Source organism: Scleropages formosus, chromosome 7, assembly GCF_900964775.1.
Source record: "Scleropages formosus chromosome 7, fSclFor1.1, whole genome shotgun sequence".
In the NCBI taxonomy this organism is placed as follows: domain Eukaryota; kingdom Metazoa; phylum Chordata; class Actinopteri; order Osteoglossiformes; family Osteoglossidae; genus Scleropages; species Scleropages formosus.
The window spans coordinates 11,376,046-11,401,756 of NC_041812.1; the positions used below are offsets into that span (position 1 = coordinate 11,376,046).

Here is a 25,711-nt window from a genome sequence, read left to right on the forward strand (position 1 = left end):
GCACTACAGCAGTGTGACAGAAACCTGGCTGAAGCAAGGGCATTTCACTCTTGTCCAGTGACTTACCGCATTCGACAAGGAACTTTTATGGTAAATTACCCATTTATAAAGCTGTAACACTAAATTAGGGTGGGCAGTTTGGTCAGGATATTACAGCAGGAGGGGATTTGACCTGGGAATGTTCAGGTGTGAAGTCGGCCTTTGCTTTGGAAAGGAGGAAATGCTCAGTTGAGATAATTGATCAGTCTTAAGCTGACACTGTTCAGCTCTTTTCCCCCTTTCCTTCACTTTACCACTAGGGGGCATTAGAACAGTGGTGGAAACATGGCCATTCATTTTTCCAACTGCTTTCCTGTCCCATCAGTCTTGAACAAATAGGGGTTACATAAACAGGTTGACCCTGTTTCAAACACACTAGTGCCTATCTAGTGGGGGCTGTAATGTAGTGGTTAGCAAAGCTGCCTTGGGAGTCAAAGGTTGCAGGTTCAAATCCCCTCTGGCTGTAGTACCCTTGACTGCCCAAGCTTGTGGGAACAAGGGCTTACCCTAAATTGCACCTGTAAAATTACCCAGCTGTAGAAATGGGTAAATAGGAAACTATAATTACAGGTACCTTAACATTCTAGGCTGCTTTGGAGAAAAGTGTCAGCTAAATAAATGTGATGTGGTCCACACTTTGAAAAGCAAGAGGCATTGTGTTGTGGGAGGTTCAAACCCGGTAAGTTGAATTTCCCACACCTGTTGGCACCTGAGCTGTGGGAAGCGGTGTGGAGGGTGGGAGCAGGTCGGACCGGACGTAGCTTCCCAGCACGGAACAAAGAGCGATGCAGCTGAACCCCAGTCCCTGTTCACTCGCTGCAGTATTGCTCAACTGAGTGTTTAAATTGAGGACTTGGGGTATAACCCTTTCACTCTGTTCATAACTGTCACTGTCAAACAGATCTGATTCACAGGTTTTATTACATTTTGGAAATGGACATCTTTTCATAACCTTTCTAAGGTAGTGACCCAGTGAAGTTGATGCAGGATGTTCATGTGGACAAACAGTAAGCTGTTGCTGCATTTGTGCCATACATTTACCACCTGTTTGAGTGCAAGCAACTCATGGCTGTTAAATCTCCAGTTTCACACAGTGAGCCAGGTGGCCTAGAGTGGAATGGGATTGAGACCCAGTACTTCCTCCACCCATGTGCACCCCTTTAAGTGATGACAGGTAGGTAGTGCACTGACTAGTCCTGTAAACCAGCAGTGGGGTACAAGCTTGGCTCTTCTATATAGCCATTTTGCACTTTTCCAACCTCCCCCAGTGCTGATGGGTCATTTTTACTGTTAGCCTAGGGTAAGTAGAGGCACTACAGCAGGAGGGAGGATTCACAGCTTACTTTTGATCAGAAGGCAGCAGATCTATCCTACCAGTTTCCCCATAGAGGGGGCCTCTTACTGAGTGGAGCCCAGCCGATCACACGGCTCCCACATGACAGACACACACACCACTTAGCTGCACTTTCCTTCTGTATCAATGGCCTCAAAAATGCAAAGCGCTGGAACTTTAGAAGGGGTTGCATGAGGACTAAACAATTTACAGTGCAGGAGGATGATATTTAGATCCAGCTCACTTTAGTTCATTCTAATATCTACAGTCAATTCAAACATCACTTGAGGTCAGAACCCAACAACCAGCCAATGCTTCAAGGACAGGTCTCTTTATTGTACATGTTAATGCATGAACAGGAGCTGAAAGTCACAGCTTCTACACATCCAACTTAAGTACGGAACTGAAGGAATAAGAATAAAATACACAACTGTTAGTGAATAAAATTAGGGTTAAGGTCTCTGCTGGATGTCCTCAGGTGCAGTGCCAACACTAATGGGGGGGGTTTGTACAGAGGAGTGGAACAGTGTGTCAGAGTGCCACGTGGAGGCTCCTGTCTCACGTCAAGAATTAAACATCCAACCGCGTCCGACACGTTGTCTAGTTTTCCGAAGCTATACTTGGCAGACGGGAAGGTTCCAGAAACATCTCCCAGCAAGGCACCCCTCTATGTACAATGAACAGCACAGCATTCTGGGATGGTGCTGCCCGTGGCTGAGAGTTCATGGGATGACCCCTTTCAGGGACACATTCCAGCCTGGTGATGAACACCTAGCTGCACCCGGAGGCTCCACCCCAAGATTGTGAAGAAAGCGTTTATGGGAATGAGGAGGAGAACAGATGGGGCAGGCAGGGCACCCGTAGGATGTGGGTGCAACTCCCCTATCCATTTAGCCTTTGAGTGTCTGCCTGCTCTCTGGAACAGATCCAGACCCCCACACATTGCACATCCTCACCTGCAGACAGGTGGAGGCACACCTGGTTCCCTCTCCCATGATCCTTTGAAGACAGGGCCAGCTTTGAAAGACCTCTTTGTGCATGCTCCAGGAATGAGGGCATCCCCACCTGAAGGACATTGGTGGGTAACTCCCCATATCTCCTCCCCCACAGTGCTGTGCCACCAGTTCCCTTCCCAACATGCTATGTACAGCAGTCCAAAAAAATCCAGTTATGCTTTTGTTTCATAAAACAAAATCTATAAAAAAAAGGATTTGAGCTGTAGAAAAAAAAGTACAAAAATGTAGCTCCTTATTTAGATGACAGGAAGTGAGGCTCTCGGTATGATATTATGGCCAAGTGCAGCCCTTTGTACCTGAGCAGGGTGGGTGGGCCTTCCTGTCCAGCCAATCAGAGGCCAGATGTTTAATGAGCCAATAAGAGCAGTGACGTGTGCTCGATTAAAAGGACACACACACACTTCACAGTTTCACACTATCCATTAAAACCAGTGGCACCGCAGGCATCAGTGTCCCCGATTCACTGGTGTCCATCAGAGCTGTGGGACGGCTGTGCTCGGGAGAGGTCGCCACCGGTGTTCGGTCTCATTTCTGGGCGAAATAGGCCCCGACCGTGACACCGACAGCCCCCAACGCAGCCAAGCCCGCCAAGCTGAAGACCGCCCTCAGGTTGGACCAAGAACCGTTGGACCCGGAGCCAGTCCGACCATCGTACAGCTCCACAAAGGCCTCCTGGAAACGAAGGAGAAACATGGAGAAGTTAACCCTCACGTTGCTGGAGGAATGACACTTTTTGGGACCGTCGCCTTGTACCACTAAACGAATGTCACCCCCTTTGGGTGGAAAGGGGGAATGTAGGTGAAAAGTCAGTTTTTCAAAAAGCCCCCCCCACCCCACCTGTGTGCTTATGAGTGCCCCTCACTGGCTCAGCCCAGACTGTAGGGTGGGGCAGTGGGAATTGGGTGACTACTGGAACCCACCTACACCACCCCCAAACCACAAAAGGCCCATTCCTTCTATCCACAGCATCACTGTACTGTTAGTATGTCATGCATTATTATTATTTGTTCATTTCTTCTTATGACATTTTTCTCCAAAGCCACCTATAGTTCTAATCTACACCATTTACCCATTTATACAGCAATGTAACTTTTACTGTATCAGTTCAGGCTAAGTACCTTGATCAAGGGAACTACAGCAGGAGTTGGGATTCAAATCTGGGTCCTCAGTGTGAGGCAGCATCTCCGACCACTACGCCCCCTGCTGCCCCTAATGCTGCACAAATACATACCATTTTGCTCGCACGTGATCGTGAAGGCTCCTCCTAGCCACCGCCTTACAAAACTTTCTTTTTGGAACTGCCGTGGCATCTAAATTACATCCAACACTTATCAGGTGCCAGGCAGCGGTGGCAGCGGTAGCAGCAGTATGGGTTCGAGCCCAACTGCTTCTTGCATGCTCTCTGATCTCACGACTGCTGAGAAGGACCCTAAATTAATAAGCAGGGTCCACATGGGGGGGGGGGGCTGTGCATTCTGAAGATAAGCCTCCAGCAGCAGAGTGGGAACACAGAATTACTGCACCCACCTCTGCTCATCTGCACTGATTCCCTTCACTTCTTCTTAGCTCTGTTAAACTACTTACACCAGTTTACCCATTTATACAGCAGGGTAATGTCATTGTACCATTTCAGGGTAAGTACTCTGATCAAGGGTACTACCAAGAGCAGAAGTGTCTCCTGCGTAATTTCAAAGTTCCACTGCTTCCTGCAATGACTGGTCATCAGGGTGCAGGCAGAGCCCATCATTCCCACCCTTCATAATTTACGCCGCCGGGCCGCTTACCGTTCGCCCTTTCATCCACGGTGACCCACATACTGCGAGCATCACGTCGGACCATCCCGAGCTCACGAGTTCTCCTGCCCGTTGGCAGAGACACGTGGGAGCCGGGGGGGCCTTGCCCCCAGTACCTGTTTATACCACCAACACCACCTGCGCCCTTCCTGCAACACCCTTATCTGGGCCATGTCGTTCTCCGCGCACGCGTGCCCCTCAGAGAGGGAAAGCAAGAGCCCCGGCCCAAAGCTGCTCTGTTCTGCAGGAGAGGAAACACCGGGGTGGAGGGGCTCAGACAAGGTGCCGTTTGCCTTTGCTGGCGGATGGTACGAACACACATGCGAAGCAGTGGCGGGCGGTCGCGTTGGCACGCAGAACCTACCCAACCTCGACGTGACTAAACCGACCTTGTAAATCATTAGAGAATCATTAGGACCGAACATCTACAATGTTTAAAATGGTGAAAAGGTGCGGAAGAGACTGCCCTGTGATGGACCGGTGTCCTGTCCAGGGTGTACCCTGCGTCGCACCCTATGCTTCTGGGATAGACTCTGGACCACCAGGACCCTGCGCTGGAAAGCGGTTATTGATGAACAAATGCATGCAGGACACGTCCATTTCTACACACACCTTTCGCCACTGCAGCGCTGTGAACCAACAACGTAATGAACGACCCGTTTCCATCCCCTCCTTTTCGACAAGCATCAGGGTATGAAGGGTCTGGGTTTGAATCCTACCTCCAGCTGTAGCACCCTTCAAGGTAAATTGCCCTAAACATGTACTGCTAAGAAGCCCTACATGAATCCCAGTGGCACTGACCATCGGGGTCCTGTCGCGGAGACGACAGGCTGCGAAAATAAGGAAACGTCCACGCCGCTCTGCTCATCGACTCACGGGCAGCTGCTACAAGAGATCAACATGCGTGTGCCCCGGGAAGAACAATGGCACGGGTCACCCGGGGACTGAGTAAGGGGAACTGACACAGAATGAAACTGGACGTAAGTTGAAACGCTGTTTGAGAAGAAACCACATGACCAAGCAGACACACACACACACACAGCTCTGACTCAGCCTTGAATGCTTTTTTTTGATTTAAAAAGAAGATAAAAACCTTCGGTGGGAGTCTACTACAAAAACACCTCTTTGCCACTTTCAACATTCTTAATAAAATTTATTATTACGGCGCTCTGTCATGGAGAGACACTACAAAAGAAACTATCATACACACATTTACAAACCACAAAGTAGTAAGCATTCAAATAACAGGGACAAAGCAATGGAATAAAAATTTCTATAAATATGAGATATGATATTCACTAATGGTGACGCAGTAGCCAGGTGGTGCTATTCAAGTCCTTAAAGACAAGCAGGTAAGCTAAGGGGGCCACTATGTTTCCGTAACACTCAAGCACACACACAGTTGTTTAGACAAATTCATAAGCACATCAAGCACCTGAGAATATCTACCAACTCTGAGTGCGTTTTATCATGTAGCCACAGGTGGTGCAGTGGTTAGAGCTACAGCTTTCCACTCCAAGAGCCCGGGGTTTGAATAGCACCGCCTGCTGTAGGACCCTTTATCGAGGTACTTGCTGTAAACTGATATAATAAAAGTTACCCTGTCTGTAAATCAGTGCAAGTCACTTTGGAGAAAAGTGTCAAAGGAATTAGTTAATGCAGAAGTATATCACCACTGCATATTCTCAGACGTCATTGACCCTTCTGCAAATCCAAAGGGAACCAAACCAGTAGCTGCCTTGTTCCGATTAATTTTACATCCATTATTATTTTGCAGGTCTCATAACACAGACATGCCCCCTGACCGTGGAGCACAAGGTGGTAGAAGTGTCAGCAGCATGAGCCCATACCACTAGCCTGGCTGGATATTTATAGAGCAGCTAACGGTTTACTTAGCACCAGTGTGCCACCAGGGACTTGAACCAACAACCTTCTGGTTGTCAGCCCAGGTCTAGAAACACCGTGCTACTTGACTACTTTAAGCCAGCTGCTCACCTACAATAAACTGGGCAAAGTATTCTGACCGCACGCAATACCCACAGCAGGTGGGGAACATGTGCAGCGCACTTGGTGCAGCTTCACTTGCCTCCTACCAGGTCATGGGCACAAGGGGTGGTTTCTACAGGAACCTCCATGGAGTCTTTCCAAGCAGCGGCTCTGGCGGGTGGTCACTGTGCATTACGGGACCTGCCACTTGCATCATCAGCTCTTCCCATCATTCCTCCAAACTCCTCACCCATGAAAGACCTCAGTGGGACTCGTACGTAACTGGGATGGAATCGGAACACAACCTGGTACACAGCGTCACTACATCTGAGTTTACACAGAAGCATTTTTTAATACTGTATCAGTTCAGGGTATGTACCCTAATCAAGGGTAAACAACCTGGGGCTTTCATGTAGCCCTAACCACTATGCCACCAGCTGCCCCGTTTCTAACGCAGACAGACATGAGCACCAAGCATACAGGACATTGTGTGTACTTGACCCAATGGGGCCCCAAACAAAGGCTACCAGGTCAAGGTTTGAAAAGTAAGAGCACTCCCACCAGAAGACTGGAGCATTGGGTGTGGGATAGAGAGATATTTTGGAGAAGTTTCACCAGCAGGTGGCATAGTGGTTAAAGCTGGTGCCTTACACTCAAAGGACTAGGGTTCGAAGGAAGAAGAAATTTGTTTATATAAATATCAGCTTGTCGCTGATTGTTTACAGAACACAATCAAACCTGGAGCTCAGATGACGGCGCTTTGTTAACCGAGCGGAAAACCAGGCATTTGTACGAGCAGCAGCTGACGGGGCTCGAGGAGCCGATAAGGTTCGACCAGCTGTTGTGGCGCTGCGGTTCATAACTCCCTTATCGAGACACGGCGAGATGTGGGATTAGACGCATTTCACCAAGTGCGTGGGCATCGTCCCGGGAGCGCCAAACGTGGGCGGAAATTGGATCCCACAAAACCCCGATGGGGAGGTTCGAGAGATAAATCCCCAGCAAACCCTCCACTGCTTCTTCGGCTAAAGACGCACGGAGGAGACGAGCAGCTCCTGCTGCTCCAGCTAAACAACTTGAAAGACCATTTAAGCACAGTAGATGTGACAAGTGCCAGTAGGTGGTGCAGTGCGGTTAGAGCAGGAGCTTTGCTGTCAAAGGATTCATGTTCGAATCCCACTCCTGCTGCAGTACCCTTGTTCAATGCATTTACCCTGAATTGATACAGTAAAAGACACCTTGCTGTATTAATGGCTAAATCCCCGAGTACCTTAACATCGTAAATCACGTCGGAGAACAGCGTCAGATAATACCTGTGAAAGGCCAGCGTCAGCAGCCCCCCCCCCCAACAAATTCCAGTGCTTCCTTAAAGTTGCCATCAAAGACTAATGTGGATGGGAGGCCGCCCCGGATGGACCCGCAGATCGACCTGCTTCTCGAAGCACATCCAGCATTTTAAACGGCAGATAAAAGGAGCCACGTTCTACACCAAGACCCCCTGCAGTTGTGAGGATGCAGACAGTGCGGGAGGACCTTCACGCATGTTAAACATGCCTATCCACCCTGAAACGGGACGCGCGCTGACCTCGGCACACGCAACCATCACTCAATGCTAAGCAACCAGACTTGCGAGCACGAGAACGCAGCTAAGTCATGGTCAGGTGTCTCAAGGAATCAATCTAATCTATCGACCCACCTGAGGTATTGTTTACCATGGTATTCGAGTGCTTCTCATCAATTCAGGAGCAGGGGGACAAAGAATGAAATCCTTGTGGAAAGATCCAGCACCTCCTGAACACAAGGGACAAAGGATGAAGGACTAGGTCCCCAAGCAACAATCCTCATTATCAACCTCTTGTCCTGTGCAGGGTCATGTGGGTCCGGAGCCTATCCTGGAGTAAGAGGGCATAACATTTTACACCAGTCCATCAAAGGGCACGCTCTCACACAAACAGGGCAATTTATGGTCATCAGCCCACCTGAAAGATGTCTTTGAATGTGGGAGGAAATTCATGGACACACGGAGGGAACATTCTAACTCTACACAGGTTGCCAGGCAAACATCCACAGAGCATGGTTCGAACCCATGTTTAAATGGGCAGCAAAGCACTGCGAGGCCCCCACTGCGACCCACCGAGCCACCACTCCACCTCCATCCTGTGCTCAACTGCTTGTTACAGTGAAGATGAGAGCACCTTTTATGAACCTATGAAACATGAATGCTCCTGCAGCAACTGTCCAGGTGGTATGTTGCTGGTAGGGGTAACGTAGTGGTTAGAGCTACTGCCTTTGGAGCCACAGGTCGCAGGTTCGATTCCCACAACCAGCTGTAGTACCCTTGAGCAAGGTACTTACCTTGCATTTCTCCAGCAAAATTACCCAGCTGTATAAATAAGTACCTTAACAGTGCAATTTGGAGAAAAGTCAGACAAAATAATTTAATATTTCTAATAAAAACTTGACAACAGAAGTAAAATGGGGCATGAAAGAAAAGAGTTATGCAGTTTAAGGAAACTGCCATATCAGTGAATCGATGACATTAATTCTGGGAATACAGCTGTTTTATAATTGCCTTCACTCGACTTAGAAAAAATTTTTTATACAAAAGAATGGGTGTCTTCCTCTATATTCTTGTTAAAGCATAACTATAATCTTTCTTTGGAAAAGTTATGAAACTGATAACGCTGACTACTCCTACATACTTGGCAAGGAGATGTAGTTTATTGTCATGATCCACACCTGAAGCGCCCTCTGTACATGTGGGTGGACCAGGTATTTAACTTTTCCTGTAGAAAACTGGGCATGTGAGCTGCATGATAATTCAAATACATTCTGAAATGTCTGGACACTGGATCTCATCACAAAGGTGAGTCAGACAGTACCCACAATGAAGCGTTTCCGAAAGAACGTAGATCGCGGATACTTTTTCACTAGCCCTCATGGATGGTGTTACATCATCACACCTGTGAAACATTGTCACCTTTAGGAGCCCTTTTATTTATCCTTAGGCATTTACAGTTTCTCTGCGCCATTTCAATATTGCTGTAAACCGGCGCTGTTCCATTGTTGATAAAAAGAAGCATGGAATCTCGGCGCCGTTCTAACCTTTGGTATCTCATTGCCGGTTTCCCAAGCGGTCGAACGTTACCATTAGTGTTAAAACGGTGAATCGGAAATGCAAAGTATCAACTAATTGGTATCAAACTGGCAGTGAGACTGATGCCACAGTTGCCCCTCTATGTTTCGCTGCTTTTGCCTAAAAGCCGGTCTTCTCTGTGAAAGAGGAGCATGTGGGGGGTGGGGGATTACCGTCACCCTCCGAAACCCAACACCCGGCTCAGCCCAACAGCGGTTATCCAATACAGCACTTTGCATGTTCAATTTGTGATCATCCATTAGAGAGCTGGCAACAAAAAAGGTGCACTTTGCGGGTTCTCCATGGCACAAATCACAACTCAACTGGTCTGCAGTGGCCCATCTTCCAGCTTCTCAAGTCCTGTGTGAAGCCCTTGCAGATACCAGCAGCAGCGGAACAGCTGGACACCGTGGGGTGGGCGAATGCGGAGTCCGGTGGCAATGGAACAAGACCCCTTCAAGGTCCAAACAAAGGGATCCACGTTAAGAGATGTCTGAGAATTAAAATACTTGAGAAAGTCAGACAGGTTCAATTGTTCTGATACCCGTCACATAGAGGTGTGGTCAAATATTACAAAACTGTATGGAAAATGACTGCCACCATAATAAACGAACCATGTGATACATGATTTTGCATTTCCTTTCTAAATTGCTTTCTGGCTAGAAAATACCCAAATTACTAATGAATAAAGCAAAACACCCCCAGTATTTTGGGCCATTTCTTTATAATTGTTTAGGAAAAAAAAGTTATATAAATGGGTAATAACGTAGGTAGCTTAACACTGTAAACCTCTGGGGGGGGGGGGAATCAGCTAAATGAATAAATATTTCAAACCTGGTCACCTACTTATTTTTGGATATCCGATACATCCCAAAACTGGACACTCTCAAAGTCTGATGAGGCAGGTAAAATGGAAAGTGTACCTGTCCTGAGGACAGCCAAACAAATTATCATCGAGCCCTGAATCAACAGCCAACTGGATGCCTCAACGGAGTCGGAGTCCAGGCGTCCGCAGACATCAGCGGGATGAATAATTGAGTGCAGGCGGGCCTGTTTAAACCACACGCTTCCTGCTATGAAATATTCATTCAACAGGGATTTGGTAGTGTGCCATGTGTAACATCAAGAGCGTCAAGGCTAACCAGATGGTTTAGCCTTTTCTACTCCCTGACATGAACACGCAATGAATTATTGACGAAAACCCGGAAGCCGCACCGCTTTGAAATATTTCATCAAGAACGCCCCTCATTTGTGAGCACCGGGGGTGATCACCAGTTGCCTTTAAATAGTCTCCGAGGGGTAACCCACAGGAGGAGACGCGTTCTGGCAGCGAGGCCTGAGAAAGACGACGGCGGGATCTCCCTCTCCCACAGGAAGGGCAGGAAGCTGCCGCCGCTACCTATTAATAAGCAGCGGGTGGGAGTTGAGGAGGGCAGCGATGACTCGTTGGGTGCCGCAGTATTCCCAGTCACCAGAACAATCGCATTTACGGGCGCCACCCTGATGTGGGGAGGATCGCCCAGCGTCGCCGTGGAGAGCGAGGTCAGACGATCGGATGGCAGCCAGGGCTCGGGGTTACACCCAAGGGGGCAGCAATGTCATGGACCCTCACACACTGACATTCCATATCTTACAGCTACCAAGCCACTGGTTTTGGGGTGCTTGAGCAGGAGATGCAGGGATGTCAAGCTGAAGCAATGCAAAAGCTTCTAGAGAGGTAGTGGTCAAACACAAACTCCAGGAAAGCCTTCAAACAAGCTCTTGAACTGTTGGGGGGGGGAGCTTGTTCTCGCAGGACCCGGGCAATCAGCACAAACCAGTCACTCCTACCAGAAAAGGCAGGAAAACAGATATGGGTTCCCACTATTCCTGGAGGACTTAACGCTTGAGTAATTCTACCTGAACGTCCGCCAAATCTGTGAGCTGCTTTACTGAAAATTTCACCTGCAGCAGAAGCTTCCAGCAGCCTTCAACAAAGTCGTGTCAAGTGTCAAAATGACTTCATTTACAGTGTTGCTGTTTTGAGATGAAAAAAACTGAGCGCTGAACATGAAAACTGGAACCATGAACAAGGTCAAAGGCTTCAAACCAATCTACCATTTTCCCATTGGGCTCTGAACCGATCTTACCAGTCTACGGCCCCTACATTTACATTTATCTGACACTTCTACAAAGTATCTTACAACGTGAAGCTACTTGCAAAAATGTATAGAGCCGAGACATTTTTTACATTCTCAATCGAGTGAAGGTACTTTGATCAAGGTTACTACTTCAGGAGGTGGGATTTGAACCTGGGACCAGAGACCTCAGGCTCTAATCACTATGGCACTGGGAGCCCCTGCAGCATAACCACCTGACTTGGACACACACAGTAATGGACAGGGAAGAGTGTTGGACAGTTTCACCACCCTTTCCTATACACCTGTGCACATTGGGAGGGGGGGGTATTATTTTTTTCCAAAAAATTGGAAAATGTATTAAAATACTGTAATACACAGGACTGTCTCATTCAAATGTTTGGTCACCTGAGGTCCAGTCACACAGGGTTGACCCATCAATCATTTACTGAAATCTACATCAAAACTTCCCTGAGGGTTTTATATTGAAAGAAGAATCACAATACTGAGACAAACTACACATGATTCAGGCCCAGCAGGGAAGTGGAAGGCTGTGAGTTCACAGGTCAGTTGCAAGGAAATCTACTGAACTTACTTGGCACAAGTGTTACTGTCTGGGGCAGGGGGAGTAAACATATTACAGTCATTAATTTTGGGGAAACCAGTTGTTGACATGTTTCATTAGTGGTTAGAAGAAGCTGCAGATACACTAGTCCTTCATTTGAAACAGTGCAGATCGCCAAAGAAAAATTAACTCCTCCCATCACTTCAGAGGAGGTAATGAAGTATGACGGTGCCCGTTTTACCTGAGCCAACAGGTACAGCAGAAAGGAGCAGCTCAGGCTGTGTGATTCCTGCACTCAAGGAAACGCTCAAGTGTGTAAACTGTGCATCTCCGCAGCTGGTTCTCGTACAGGCTGGGCTTCGATCCACAGCTGTTGCCGAACACAGGGTTGCTTAATGATGGCCTTGATGGTGGCTCTCATTCAGATGTAATTTAGGGCCATTTCAAAATCACTTTAATCCCCAAAGTGTTGGGTTAGAACAGAAACAACCTGATTAAAACGTCAACATGAGCAGAGCAGAGCTAAAAAAACAAAACACTGTCTGATGTAGCCTTTAAAATGTTTACTAAATGGACCAAATCTTGATCTGGTTTCTATTAAGAACCAACCCTTAAAACCAGTAAAGTGGAAGGGAATAAAACCCATGGTAACTTTTGGTTAAAGATCTCAGCACATTCTTTGCTGTGTCTTCTGGAAATGCGGTACAGTCCACAGATGAACTTGTCAGGTTGAGTAAGGAACTCAACACGAGTAAAATACCGTCTACAGAACAAGGGTAGAACTTCTCTGCTTTAGATAAAACTACCAATTATCGTAACATACTTCAGACTTTTTAGGTTAGGGCACCAACCTCGCCAGTCTGGCAACGCTAGAGTGGACCAAAGGATGAGTGTTTCAATGACATGAAGAAACTGACACACCCTCCGAGAGACCCATTGAATGAGTTTCATCACCAAACACCACATGGCTGATACATGTGTTGGAGGCGAGACAATGGTGCTGCTGTCTTTATCTGACTTATGGCCTCCTCTCCATGAAGGGTGCACAGTGAGTTTCACACGGGGAAGGCCCAACACAGAGCTTGGTCCACACAATAAACAGATCATGGGAAAGCTCCAGAACAGACATCAACATAAGACGTAACATTGGAAGAGAAACGCAACTGAACAGATGACATTGAGATGTTCACCATAAGGGCCACCTCCAGTACCAATACGCAAAACAAGTTTAAAGACTTTACGTTAGAAGACCAAGTTCAAACCCCAGGAGAAAAACTTAAGGGTGACAAGGTTCCTCTAACAGCCTTGAACTACTGCAGTTAGAGTGCAGGTATGTCATGTAGAAGGACAAGAGATGATATGAGGCCTTTAGATGCTTGAGGGCAGCTTGTCTCTCACCGTCATATGCATCTTCCATTAGTCGAAAAACTAAATGAATGACACAGCCACACAAAAGGAGCTCTGTAGTTCTCCATTAGTTTGTTCCGCTGGAATGCATGTGCTTAGCTTGTGAGGTCTAATCTCAATCAGAAGATCTCCATCAGAAAGTAATCAGGGGAGCCAAAAGCACAGCAGAACAAAGCTGCCTGGAAACCAAGTTGAGGGAGTCAACGGAGATCCTCGAAAAGCCTCCAAACCATCAGCTCTACTCGAATTTACAGAATAAAGCTTGTGCTCCAGCAGAGAAGCCTTCAGAATAGTCCTCTTCTCCCCTCAGCTCTCACTTGATCCTGCAGACTCTGAGATGCACATCCAAAATCCATCATTGATGTATGCAAACCTAGAATTAGTCTTGGCCAACGATGGCCTGTTGCCTAGATTTGCAATATACACAAAAAAGATATCTTAGAGAGCTGGGCTTGAAGAAGATCAAAGCTCCCATAATTATTGCACCTCTTGCACCTTCAAATCATATGTCTACAAATTACAGGCCCACAATAAAGTCGCTCTGACAGAGTGGCCCATTGTGGCTCCACTTTATTAGCTTTTTTTATTCTTGCCTGTGGCAGTTCAGTTACAAAACACACTGCTCCGTGTAGCAGAACAACCTTTGAGCCTTTTTACAGCAAGCGCGTAGACAGGAAGCAACGAAGCACAGTGGGGTGTTTTCAGCACCCAAACTGCCTCCTTACTCACCCGACTCCAGTAACAGGGTTGAAGCACCTGCCTGTGGGGCTTCTACAGAGAAACCTTGACTATTAGTTATTATATTACTGCTATTATAACCCCTCACTCTTATACAATCTATCCAGAGCAGCGCCATAAGAATTTACCTTCAAGCAAAGGGTTCCTTCAGGTACCCTACCAGCCACATGCAATGGCAGCGGGCATGTAAAGGGTGAGGGTGAAATGGTGCCACGGGTGACATTTACTTTACTGGCTTTACATTCAGTTTGTTTGCAATTAATGTTGCCTTTGCTGCATTTAAAGTTTGTCAGGCCACCCGATTAATTTCTGCATTTCCAATAATTAAACGATCCATGAACTTGCACAGTACAGTAAATTTCCCTGTTAAGCTGGCAGTTGAGTACTTCCTCTAAATGGGGGGGGGAATTAAATCTCTTGAGCCATAACAAGGTGAGAACATGTTCAAAAGTGGAAAATTGCTCATTGCTCCCACTTCCCAGCTTTCTCAAGCCTGCCAACACCCCCCGCCCAATCCCACCCTGAGTCACATCACAGGTTCATTAAGGGGTCTTTGCTTGGGCTCATGGAGTGACAATCCACAAGGTGACCTGCAGGGCAGCACCATAATATCAGCCACCCAGGTGGATCTACTGCTGAAGTTCCCATCGGCTCACCAAGGGCAGGAACCCGAGGGAGGACGTGCCCTTGCAGCACAACCTCACGTAATGGCGAGCAAAGCCAAATTAGCAGCACAGACAAAACGCCACGGAACCGGCGCGCGTAAAACCCGCCGGCACGGAAACACAAACGCCACCGTGGTGGGCACATCGGCCGCCCTCGCCAGCTTTCCCAAAACAGACCGCTGCTCTGACACGTGTGCCGTCCCCGTGAATCTCTCCACCCCCCCCGAGGAGCCCACCCAGGGCTGCCGGTCGAGCGCCGTCATCCGACACAGCCGCCCGTCATGTGGTCTGGCTCACATGCAGCCGCCGTCCTGGGACCCATCGAGATCAAACAACTAATTCCTGCTCTGCGGCGCAACGCTCGCTAAGGGCTTCCCGCTATGGGCACATTGTTTGGGAAAGTGAATGGCGGGTTTGCAGGCAGTCGGACCCTCATCCCCCTGTGAGCCACTACTGGTGAGGTGCAGAGTCACAGGGTGCTGATAAGTCACATTACTCCACTTACCAGAACAGACATCACAGCTCAAGTTTCCAAGACAAAACAGTTTTCTTGGAAGAGTCCACAAGCAGTCAAGATGTGCGACTGGAGAAAGGGTACAACCCACAGCCCACCCACGACATCCTTACAGGCATTAAGCTACGGCACGTGAAGCGCGGAACGCCGACGCATTTAGCCGTCATCAGCCAAGAAGGCATCCGCAGCATCACCCTGCCAACAAATCTCACTTTATTGGACCCATTTTGGATAATTATGCAATTTCTTGTAACAAGCCATGTCTAGACATATGCTTAATGTTCTCGCCGCACAAAAATAAACAAAGGAAAAAGGGGGTGGGGGGTAATCTATTCTACAACTTCCATTCCCCCCATTATGAAATTGAACAGCATTTTGACGTAAAGTCCGAATCAAGAATGAAACTGGCAGGTATACCCAACACCACCTGCCAAAGGTACGTAAGGGTCAGCAGAGCGATCAAGGATGCTTCAGACAAGGAGACCTCGCGGCCCTCGAGTCGAGTGTTTTAACAGCTCGCTGAAAAATCACATCTTCTCACCTGGTTGCCAGGCAACATAACTTCCAGCTTGTTCGAATGCTGGCATTGACACGGGGAAACACGCATGTCAGCAGAAGGGCCCTGAAAGGCAGCGGAGAACAGCATGCTGGTACTGCACTGTGCCCAACCAGACGGATCTTCGCAGATCACCCATCGCACCTATATACCCCTTTAGAAGAGAAAATTGGAGTTTTCCACTGCACTGTGGAAAAAGCAAGTTCCGCCAGAAATTCCAAGAAGTACGAATTTGAGCAAAGCAAAAAATCAAGGACACCCTGTCCGAGTCACATGTCCTTACATATTTCAGCAGCCAGCCATCAGCCGCCTGATTATGCAAGCTGCCCAGGTGACTAGCATGTGGCTCCACGGTCCACAGAAAACGGGGAAGGTCGACTCAAAGTTTTTACAGTACGACACTTATTCGCTTAGAAAGGATCCTTTATCCAGAAAGGCTTCACCTCATTTACAGTAGCACTACTCAGTACTTGAGCTTTCAGGGTTTAGGCTATGGGGCAGCGCAGGTCTGGTGAGTTTGGCCAAGTTCAGTGCAGAGGAGCAGCAGCAGAATCAATGCCCTTCATCCAAACCAACTTTGGTCGCTGTTAGCCGGAACAGTTATTTATACAGGTTATACAAATTAGGTTTCTCAAAGAGACAAGAGAAGGCTCTTCCCGTACAACACATGTTACGATGCATTGAAACTATGTAAAGGTCATCCGAACAACGCCTTGTACGGAATACCGAGCTGAAGGACTGAACTGAACCACGGTAACCAGATTGGCTGGGCACAGAGGTGATATGCAAGGATGTGCAAACATAAAAATTTATTTCCAAAACAAAGCATTTCCAGCGTACCATCTGCAAGTGTGAACAATCCCATCAATGTCTATACATGGCTCAAAACCACCCATAGGCAGACTCTGCCTCCTCTCAGAAATGAGCCAAGATGGATTCAAGAGCTAAACAATTTAGATTTATTCCTCTAAATAAATTTAAAAAAAAAGAAAAAAAAATCAAATCAATACTATTTTGCAAAAGGGAGGCGCAATGGCACAGCGGGTTTGGCCTCTGCCTGCTCTCCGGTGCGTCCGGGGTTCGAGTTCCGCTTGGAATGCCTTGCGACAGACTGGCGTCCTGTCCTGGGTGCGTCCCCTCCCCGTCCAGCCTTTACGCCCTGTGTTGCCGGGTTAGTCTCCGGCTCACCGCGACCCCGCTTGGGACAAGCGGCTTCAGCAAATATGTGTGTGTGTGTACTTTGCAAAAGGCATTTCCCCATTTCATTTTAATATCAAACACGAAACCAGTTCGCCTGCTTCTGCCACCCATTTCCCAGACCGACTCTTCCGGGAACATTAAAGAGCTCAAATCCCACAATTTCACTTTCCCTCACTATGGTGCTACTATCTAAACGCAACCGAGTTCTTTTTCTTCAGGCATATTCACCGTTACTAAATATATATGCTTACGAACGGTGCGTATGTGCAGGGCAAAAGGTCCGTCCCCAGCTGAGGGGGCGTCACGGGCCACTCTGAGAACAGGGCATTCCCAGGCCAAAGAGAGGTCACTCAGGAAAAGCACACCCAGATCTGCCCCATTCAGGCCACCGCATTCCCCAAACCCGAACCGCTCCCAGATGAGCGCTCGGCTGGGCGCCGGCTCAATCGCAGGAAGGGCTTGCCACCCGGGGCTCGCAATCTCACCGACTTGTTTTAATCGCGATTCATTCACGGAACAATGTGCTGCGCCCCATCCCGCATTCTTTCCGCCATGAAATTCTGCATAATCGACATGACTTAATATCCAGCTAACTGCAGCATTCCTGGCGCATTCTGGAGGGGGTGGGGTACGAGGCATGGGCGGGTCGCGGCAAAAACAAATTAACTCCAAACTGACGAGGAATCGCGATAAAAGCAGGACCGCGGAGGGCTGATTGTTCACAGCACCAGCGGAACAACCCTGTATTTTGAGCTCCGCTGCTTTAGCAATTTCACCAAATATTTACAAGAAAATTTACCAGAAGGGTGGCACAGCATGTAGCACTGGTGCCTCAGCTCCGAGGCTATGCGATCGGTTGTCTCCCCGTGGAGTTTACATGCTTTCCCGTGGTCACAAGAGGTTACTCCAGGTGCTCTGGTTTCCTCCCACAGTCCAAAGGCAAGGGTTTCAGGTGGATTGATGAGTAAGTTACCATGCCTCATGCTTAACACTTCGGGTTAGGCTCTGGACCACCATGACCCTTTGCTGGACGAGCAGTTGAGGACAATGAGCGAATGAAAGAAATACTGTATATAAACGAGCACACAAGCCTGTAGAAGCTGTCAGCTTTTAGGTGACGCACAACAGTTTTAATTATTGATTCATTAAAATAGGTTTTAAACCACAAACTGAAGAATGTATGAGTTGATACAGAGACCTTTTGTCTTGGTGCGTCCATTCTGATTTGCGTAAATAAAGCAAAAGCTCCGAGGTGCTTCCCGATTTGCAGCTAAACGACTAAACGGAAGCACGGCTCATTCCGCCGGAACACGAACCGCAACATTCCAGCTGGAACGAAAGGCTGAGCCGAGCCCGTCGGTGTTCCAACGGCCGGCGGTTCCAGCGTCGCAAACAGACCCGTGACAGAACTTGGTCATGAGGAAACAGCGGAGGACGATATTAAGGATGTCGTGAGGCCGGCGTGCGTGCGTGCGTGCACGAGTGTGTGTGCGTGCAGCCCACGTGACTCGAACCATTACACAACGTACTGCCCGTCCTGGCATCCTTTCCTGCACCACTTTGACCAACGACCCAGCTGTGAATATCCCTCCCCAAGACAACAGGTACATTCTGACGTGAAGGGGAAAAGCCAACGGCGAGAAGAGCAGTCACTCCCATGCATGTGTCAAATAAATAAATAAATAAATAAAAACGAGCTAATGAGGGAATGATAAAAACCCGGCGAAATGAGCACAGGTGCGGATTTCGGCTGGGCGCCGCGTTAACTTCCTTATCGCGGTCCACTGATGTCCACTTGCTCTGTCTAATCTGCTCGCGCTTCCTGACGCTCTGGAAAATATTTAGACAGACAGAATGTTTAAAAAAAAAAAAAAAAAAAAAAAAACATGTTCAAAGAAAAAGGCCTGATTGTTCCAGCCAGCTCAGATTTGTCCTCGCACCCGGAAAACCACCAATTAATACGGGTCGTCACAGCATTTATAGGGCCGGACAAAAGAAAGGGCTTTGAACCCCTGAACTGAACGCGAAGACCCCGGGTCTCCCCATCTCCTTCCAGGCGTGTTAGAACAGCTCCTTTAAACCCAGGTGAAAATTGCGATCGTAACAGAGCTCCAGCCCTGCCTTTAACCCGCAGACAAACCACATCAGTGGGTCTCGAAATGCTCCACGCAGCCACAGCCCTCATTTTCCCATCTTCGTAACAGGTGGAAACACACGGTATGCAGGTTTGGACCGACTGCACCTCCGCTGCTCCCTCCTGCTGATCGGTGCATTATTGTCCGTAAGGAGATTGACGACAAGAGCGGGGGCAGTCCTGGCGACCTCTGACCCCGGCTAAGGGCGACCTGTCGGACTTCGTTTCCGAGGAAAGGTAGCGGTGAGGAAGCAGACCTAGAGCCAACCGCGAGAGGTGGAACGCGCAACCCTTGGGCTTGGAACCGTTCTTCTGCTGGGTCCCTGCCGGTAGACCTGGACTACGTGGGGAAAAGCCCTCCTCTGGAAAGTGCACCTCCTCACGAATACTCACCCGAGCAACAGGGAGGAGGCGTGGCGGTCAGAACCGCCGTCTTCCACTCAAAGGATCCGGTTCGAATCCCACCTCCTGCTGTTCCATCCTTGATCGAGGAACTCGCCCTGAATGGATCGAGTAAATGACCCAGCTGTTTTTAAACAAGCGCAAGCAACTATGGAGAAGAGCATCAGCTAAATTTTTATATATCAACACGGGGGGGGGGGCACATTCAAAACACTCCCACAGAGTCAACGGTGGTGCCCAATTATCTTGTCAGCTGAAAGGAACGCCACTCAAAACACGGTCAACGTGGCAAGAAAGCGGCACGTTGGACGAACGAGGACGCGCTGAACGGGAGCAAGGGCACGTCAAGCCCGCAGGATGAGGAGAAGCATAAGACGACAGAAGTAGCCTACTGTCCATCCTTGGAAAAAACACAAATGACAGCTGTTTTTAGCGCCTCCTCGTTGCGTGAGCATCCCTTTGAGCCGCTAACGTTTCTGCAGAAATTCTGCGGAAGGTGCCGTTTTCGCTAGAGGTGACATACAGAACACCGGACCTATTTTCAGTGTCACTTTCTCAAAAACAGGAAAACCGAGGAGGAGAGAGACTAGGGTGGAGGGAAATTTCCACACTACTTCTTTTCTTCTTCTAAGTGTTGCCATTAAGCTAATTAGCTGCCCACTTGGGTCTAACTTTAGTGAGGATAAACAGAGCCACACCAGAGTTAGAGCTGAGTGCGAACACACAACCACCAGGGCGCTCTGTGACTTCTGGCTCTCATCCTGCCAGAAGGACTCGCTTGCGGTGCTGCGTGTTACAGGTTACGGTGACAAACGGCTACAACACGGGTCAAACCCAGGGCTGCTGAAGGGAACGAGAACATTCGGTGCCAATCCTTATTTATGCAATAATTATTGTACTTCATTTTATGAAGACCATACAAGGCTACAGCCAGTTTGGCACACCAACCCATCGACTGAAGTGACACCTCCCACCATAGCAAACGCCCCCCTTTCTCACTTTTCCCTCTCTCAAGTCTTGTCACGAGACTGTTCACGGTATTTGAAACACGCAAGTCAAACACATGCTGAGAAACATACACAACCTTTACCTGAAGTGCTCAAAAACAAGCATTGTGTAGGGGGGGGGGGGCAGCCTGAGACTCACTCTTTTGCCAATCCAACATTCAAAAATACACCAAGACTGTCCCATGTACAGTATATCTTAACTGGAGTAAAAATTGTTTACGAAAATCAAGCAGTCTAGCAGATGTTTAACTCAAACTGTGCTAGAAGTGCTCTTGTTACACACTGATGAAGCAAAATCCCTTCAATCTAAAGGAGAACAAAGCACAGGGCAAACAGTACAATAAGATGGGCTTCAACATAAATCACAGTTGTGCAATTGTGACAAGTTCCATGATAATGTTGTGGAGTTCCAAGAACCCCCGCTGCCCCCCCCCATGGAGGCCTTAGTGGTACACAAGGTTCAAATGGAAAGAAAAAAAATAAGTGAAATGTTTCCATAATCCATCAAACACTGATTGGGGCAACATGCCCTCCGAATGCAAGGGAAAGTTCAGCTATGGTCCATTTTGCTGCCAGATTCAAGTTGTGTAACAAACAAGGCACAAGGTACCGGGTCCCAGTTAAGATCAAATGACTCGTTTTCAAGAGCGATGAGAGAGACTCAAGACAATATGACCCTGCAGCTTAGAGCTGTCACCATCACAGGACATCCTCATTCTCAGCAGAGATCTGAGAAGTCAACTGACATGCATCTTGTTGCTGTTCTGGCTTTCATGTAAACACAAACAGTACTTGAAGGGGACTTGTTGATATATTGAAGTCTCCTGTTGCAAGTCTTTTAACATCTGCTCATGAATCCACCTATATTTACACAGCATGAATCATTAATACATCTAAAAAACATGTTATACATTACAACACAAGTACTCCACACAAGCCTTTGCCGCATTGCAACCTTTTTTACCCTTCAATTACTGACCCCCTCCTTACTACTAAATGCTTTGATGGTGAAACAGGTAGGTTGGAAGAACTAGGCCCGAGTGTTTCTAAACCCTGTTGTCAAAGTAATGCCACTAATACAGCAAACACTAGCATCGCATGACAAATTAACGCGGTTCCGGTAGCTTCCACCGCAAGTGATGAACTCTTGGCTTAGCATCTATTTGCCTTGGATTTCCACAGCGGAGACCTGAGGTGGTCTTGAGATGTGAAGCATAGCTGGTGTGTCGACAAACAGTAGAACAGGTTTTAAGGAAAAGAAAAACAGCTCACAGCAGTAAAAGCATATGAAGTGGGATTTCCCCAGAGTATTCAAATCAAGGGTGGGGATTGCATCCAGCAGCAAAAGTAAAGTTCTCCATGGTAGAGATATGAAAATAGGCAACTGGAAAGGCTTCATATTGAAACTGTTCAAAAAACATTTATCTAAAAGTTTGATTCAGCCCTTTGGTTTTCTTGTTGAACCACAAACCCAATTGTTTTTATGAAGTTATGGAATGTAGGCTGGATACTCATGTACTTGACAAAGGAAATTTGCTCTAATGTCATGATCCACAACAGAAGTTCCCTCTGTAAATATGATTACCAAAGTGTTTAGTTTCTCCTTGGGCTTGAAAAAATAATTTCTCTGCATTGGAAAAAAAAAAAATTTAAGGAATTCTGGAATGTTTGGACACTTAAGTATTAAACAGAGCTACATGACCAAACCTTTCAATCACTGTAACCTTTTGACCCTCTGCCCTTGTTGTATGTGGACATCTGCAATTTCTCCGTTCTGTTCCAGTCTATGTTGCTGTGGCCCGGTGCTGTTTATAAAACCGAGAAGAGATTTTATATTAAGCCCAACTCGCACCTCTTCCACAATGCATTTCCACCCCCCAAGAGTCTGTGGCGGGGCGCCAGCGGAGATTAGAAAAGGGTGACAAACATACACAAAGAGGGAGTCGGCACATATGTGTAACACGAGCGAAAGCTTTCATCATATAGTTCCTGGCAATGATAAGGACCCCGATTTCTTGGTGAAAAAACACTGCAACAGCAACAGACTTATCAGAAACATACCGAGGGAGGGGGGCTGGTGCCGTCTTTTCATCATCTCCCAGTGCCAGATTAAAAGGAGGCATTCGCCCTAAATGAACCAACGCGTAGGCGACAAAGGGATTATTAGTTCCAGTCGCCCTCTGTCTCCAACAACCAAATCTCATTTGAAAGCGGGATTCGATCCAAGACGGGCAGAATGAATCGAGCAGAATCAGGACTATAGATCCCTTTGGGGGGTTAAGGAAAAAAAAGAGGTCTGGTGTATAAACCTTATGAATGGCAGGCCTACGAAGACACGCCAGCAAACACGAGACCGTTAGACACAGTGGCAGGAGGACTGTGTTACCTGGGGCGATTTATGCCAAATTACGCACTATCTTCACACGCAGGGCCTTTAATGCAAATGTTCTTATGTTCGCTCATGAGAAATTAACTACGGCACTCAAATCATTTATCGCCCCCAGACAGAGCGGTAAAGAGCGCTAAATAATGCAGGGGGTTGTTGAGTTCAGAATAAATGGCTCCTTGGTGCTTTATAGCCTATATGGAGGGAAAGGAAGCCTGTAGGGGGCAGAATGTAGTGCCTGCGCTTGAGTGGCTTCCTGCAAACAAAGGACGGAGGACAGGCGAGTGTCGAAACAGGTAAAACGTCAACACGTCCTGTGTCCCAGGACAAGGAGTGTGATCCAAACCAAGACTAAAGACTGCGCGACTCTGGACCTTAGTGTGCTGCAAAACATATGCAAATTAGCACCCGGTGTCCCCTTGAACGTCCCGTCCTGGGTGCGTCCCCTCCCCGTTCAGCCTTGCACCTTGTGTTGCCGGGTAAGGGTCCAGCTCTCCGCAACCCTGCTTGGGACAAGTGGTTCTTCTCGCAGGACGGATGGACTGGATGTCCCTCTGAAACACCTGCAGTGTCTCACTACCCTGGTAATTACATCATTCAGTAATTTAACAGCTTGGGGTAAGAGAGCAATTAAGGCAGGAGACAGAATGACAATGTAGAAAAAAAATTATATAGGTTTTGTTTGATATTTTCCTCTAAAGTGAGTTACAGTGTTGACCTACTGTGCATTTTATCGATTTATACAGGTGGGTAAAGTTTATACCAATTCAAGGTAAGTACCTCGATCAAGGGTAGGAGGTGGAATTCGAGATAATCCTTTAAGGACAAAGAGGCTGCTCTAACCACTATGCCACTTGCTGCCCCTGAGTGGGGACACAGGGACATTGCTTCGGTGGAGCAAAGTGGTAGAGCACCTTTTCTCCCATCATGACATGAAGCATCGGGAAGGAGCACTGCCCCAACTGGCCTTGAACCTGCTGACAGTCATCCTCTCTACAAGACAATTACTGAAAAATCTGCCATATTTCACAGAACAACACTTTCGTACCCTCCCCTTAAAAAAAAAAAAAAAAAAAAAAAAAAAGTGATAACGCAACAATGAGAAAAATCTCAGTATGACTACATTCAGGGATCTTAATGATGGGGGAAACCAGAGAAAATAAACCAGCTGTCATTTCATGCAGTTTGGATATTCTTTTTTACAAAAAGAGTGACTGTCAGCAACAGTCCAGTCAGTGGCTTTCCAATCTAGTCATCCATTGGTATGGTGATTACACAAGATTGATATTTTACAATCTATAAGAGCAGTTCGCTACATGCATCTGCATGTGAAAGTCACAATCATCCTTAGAAGGAACTGGAAGGTTGCAGAGATGACAAACACCACTGAATGCAGGTTGGGTCTCAATCTGACATGCACATACATTTATTTAGCTGATGCTTTCCTCCAAAGTAAATTGGTGTTAAGCCACTTACACTGATGTATTCATTACAGGGGCAATTTTACTGTATTAGTTCAGGGCAAGTACCTTAATAAAAAGGTACTAGAGCAGGTGGTCAGATTCAAACCAGAGTCTTTTAATTCAAAGCCAGCAGCTCTAACCGCTGCACCACCTGCTCATAAAATACAATGTATTCAGGCTAGATAAGTAAACCACCTGAAATCTGTGACCCTTAACTATGCCAGTGTGTGTCCTGGTCATAAGGCTTGAGATGATGGGCGGCGATGTTGCGCCACCCATCACACCTGCCAGCAGGAAGGAACCTGCTCTTCCCAGTGCCAGTGGGAATGACCGCACCCCCAGGGCGCATCCCTGTGAAGGACGAGGAGCTGACAGAGACCTACCCATCCGCCGTTCTCCTGGATCCAGCTCTGCAGGGGGCCGTTCAGGTATTCCGTCATCCAGCTCGCGATGCACTCCACCTGCTGCGGCGCGTCCCGGTTCACGCACTCCACGCAGAGCGCCCCGCCGAACTCGAGGAAGGCCACGATGCGCCCCCAGTTGACGTCGTCCCTGAAGAGCTCCTCGACGACGGCGGAGAAGGTGCCGCGCGCCCCCCGCGGGCTCAGGTTCACCTGCGATGACAGGTGCGCGAATTCGTGCAGGTAGCGGCGCTCCATGAGGTCCCCGGCCTCGCGCAGCACCCTGCGCAGCGCCGCGTGCGCCTCCGCCGCCCCGGGGGTCCCTGGCGGGAAGCCATTTCTAGGGGTGGGCGTGTCCCCGTTGGACAGGTGTGGGTGGAGCTCGCGCGCCACGCCCCTCCGGCGCAGCTTCTGGCAGATGTAGTTGTCCACGACGAGGCGGCTGCTGTAGGGGGTCCCGGTCGTCATGGCGGCTGCTGGAGAAGCCGGAAAGGAGAGAAACTTCCTGCGCGCTGCTTCTCCGATTCTTTTTCCCTTTGCTTTCACGCCGGGAAATGCGTCGCCATCGCGATGCCCCGCCACGTGGAAGCAAGAAGAGAACAGAATGTGGGCTTCGAGGCGCCCTGACTCCTCAGATCCCCGGAGCGGAGAGAGCGAGGAGGAGGAAACGCGTTTTTTTTTTTTTTTTTCTTTTTTCCTCTGTGTGTATGTTTTTATTCTGCCTTCTTCCGCTCCTCTCCTTTCCTCTCCCACCTGGACTGAAAGGTAAGACACGGCCACGATCTCCGCTTCGGCTCTGTCACCGCGCTCTGCTCGTGAGGGGGAGGCGCGTGCGCGCCGTAGTACCTTTAAA

At 48.1% G+C, this 25,711-nt stretch overlaps 1 protein-coding gene across 2 annotated transcripts; it reads right to left on the reverse strand.

Moving 5' to 3' along the window:
• Positions 1-1,595: 1,595 nt before the first annotated feature.
• LOC108937589 (apoptosis regulator Bcl-2-like) lies at positions 1,596-25,554 on the reverse strand. 2 transcript variants are annotated; one of them, XM_029253638.1, is made up of 2 exons: positions 24,841-25,554; positions 1,596-3,060 (listed from the first exon to the last, which is right to left on the reverse strand). In XM_029253638.1, exons 1-2 carry the CDS (start codon positions 25,324-25,326, stop codon positions 2,914-2,916), a joined length of 633 nt encoding a protein of 210 aa, XP_029109471.1. In that variant the 5' UTR covers positions 25,327-25,554; the 3' UTR covers positions 1,596-2,913. The 2 variants fall into 2 exon arrangements, with proteins under 2 accessions (XP_029109471.1, XP_029109472.1); XM_029253639.1 differs by lacking the exon at positions 1,596-3,060 and adding an exon at positions 19,628-19,699.
• Positions 25,555-25,711: the final 157 nt, after the last annotated feature.

Coding starts and splice junctions, on each gene's coding strand:
- LOC108937589 (XM_029253638.1), bottom strand. CDS start 25,326: ATGACGACCGGGACCCCCTACAGCAGCCGCCTCGTCGTGGACAACTAC. Junction 3,061..24,840: donor TCCAGGAGAACGGCGGATGG/GTAGGTCTCTGT, acceptor CTTCGTTTCCAG/GAGGCCTTTGTGGAGCTGTA.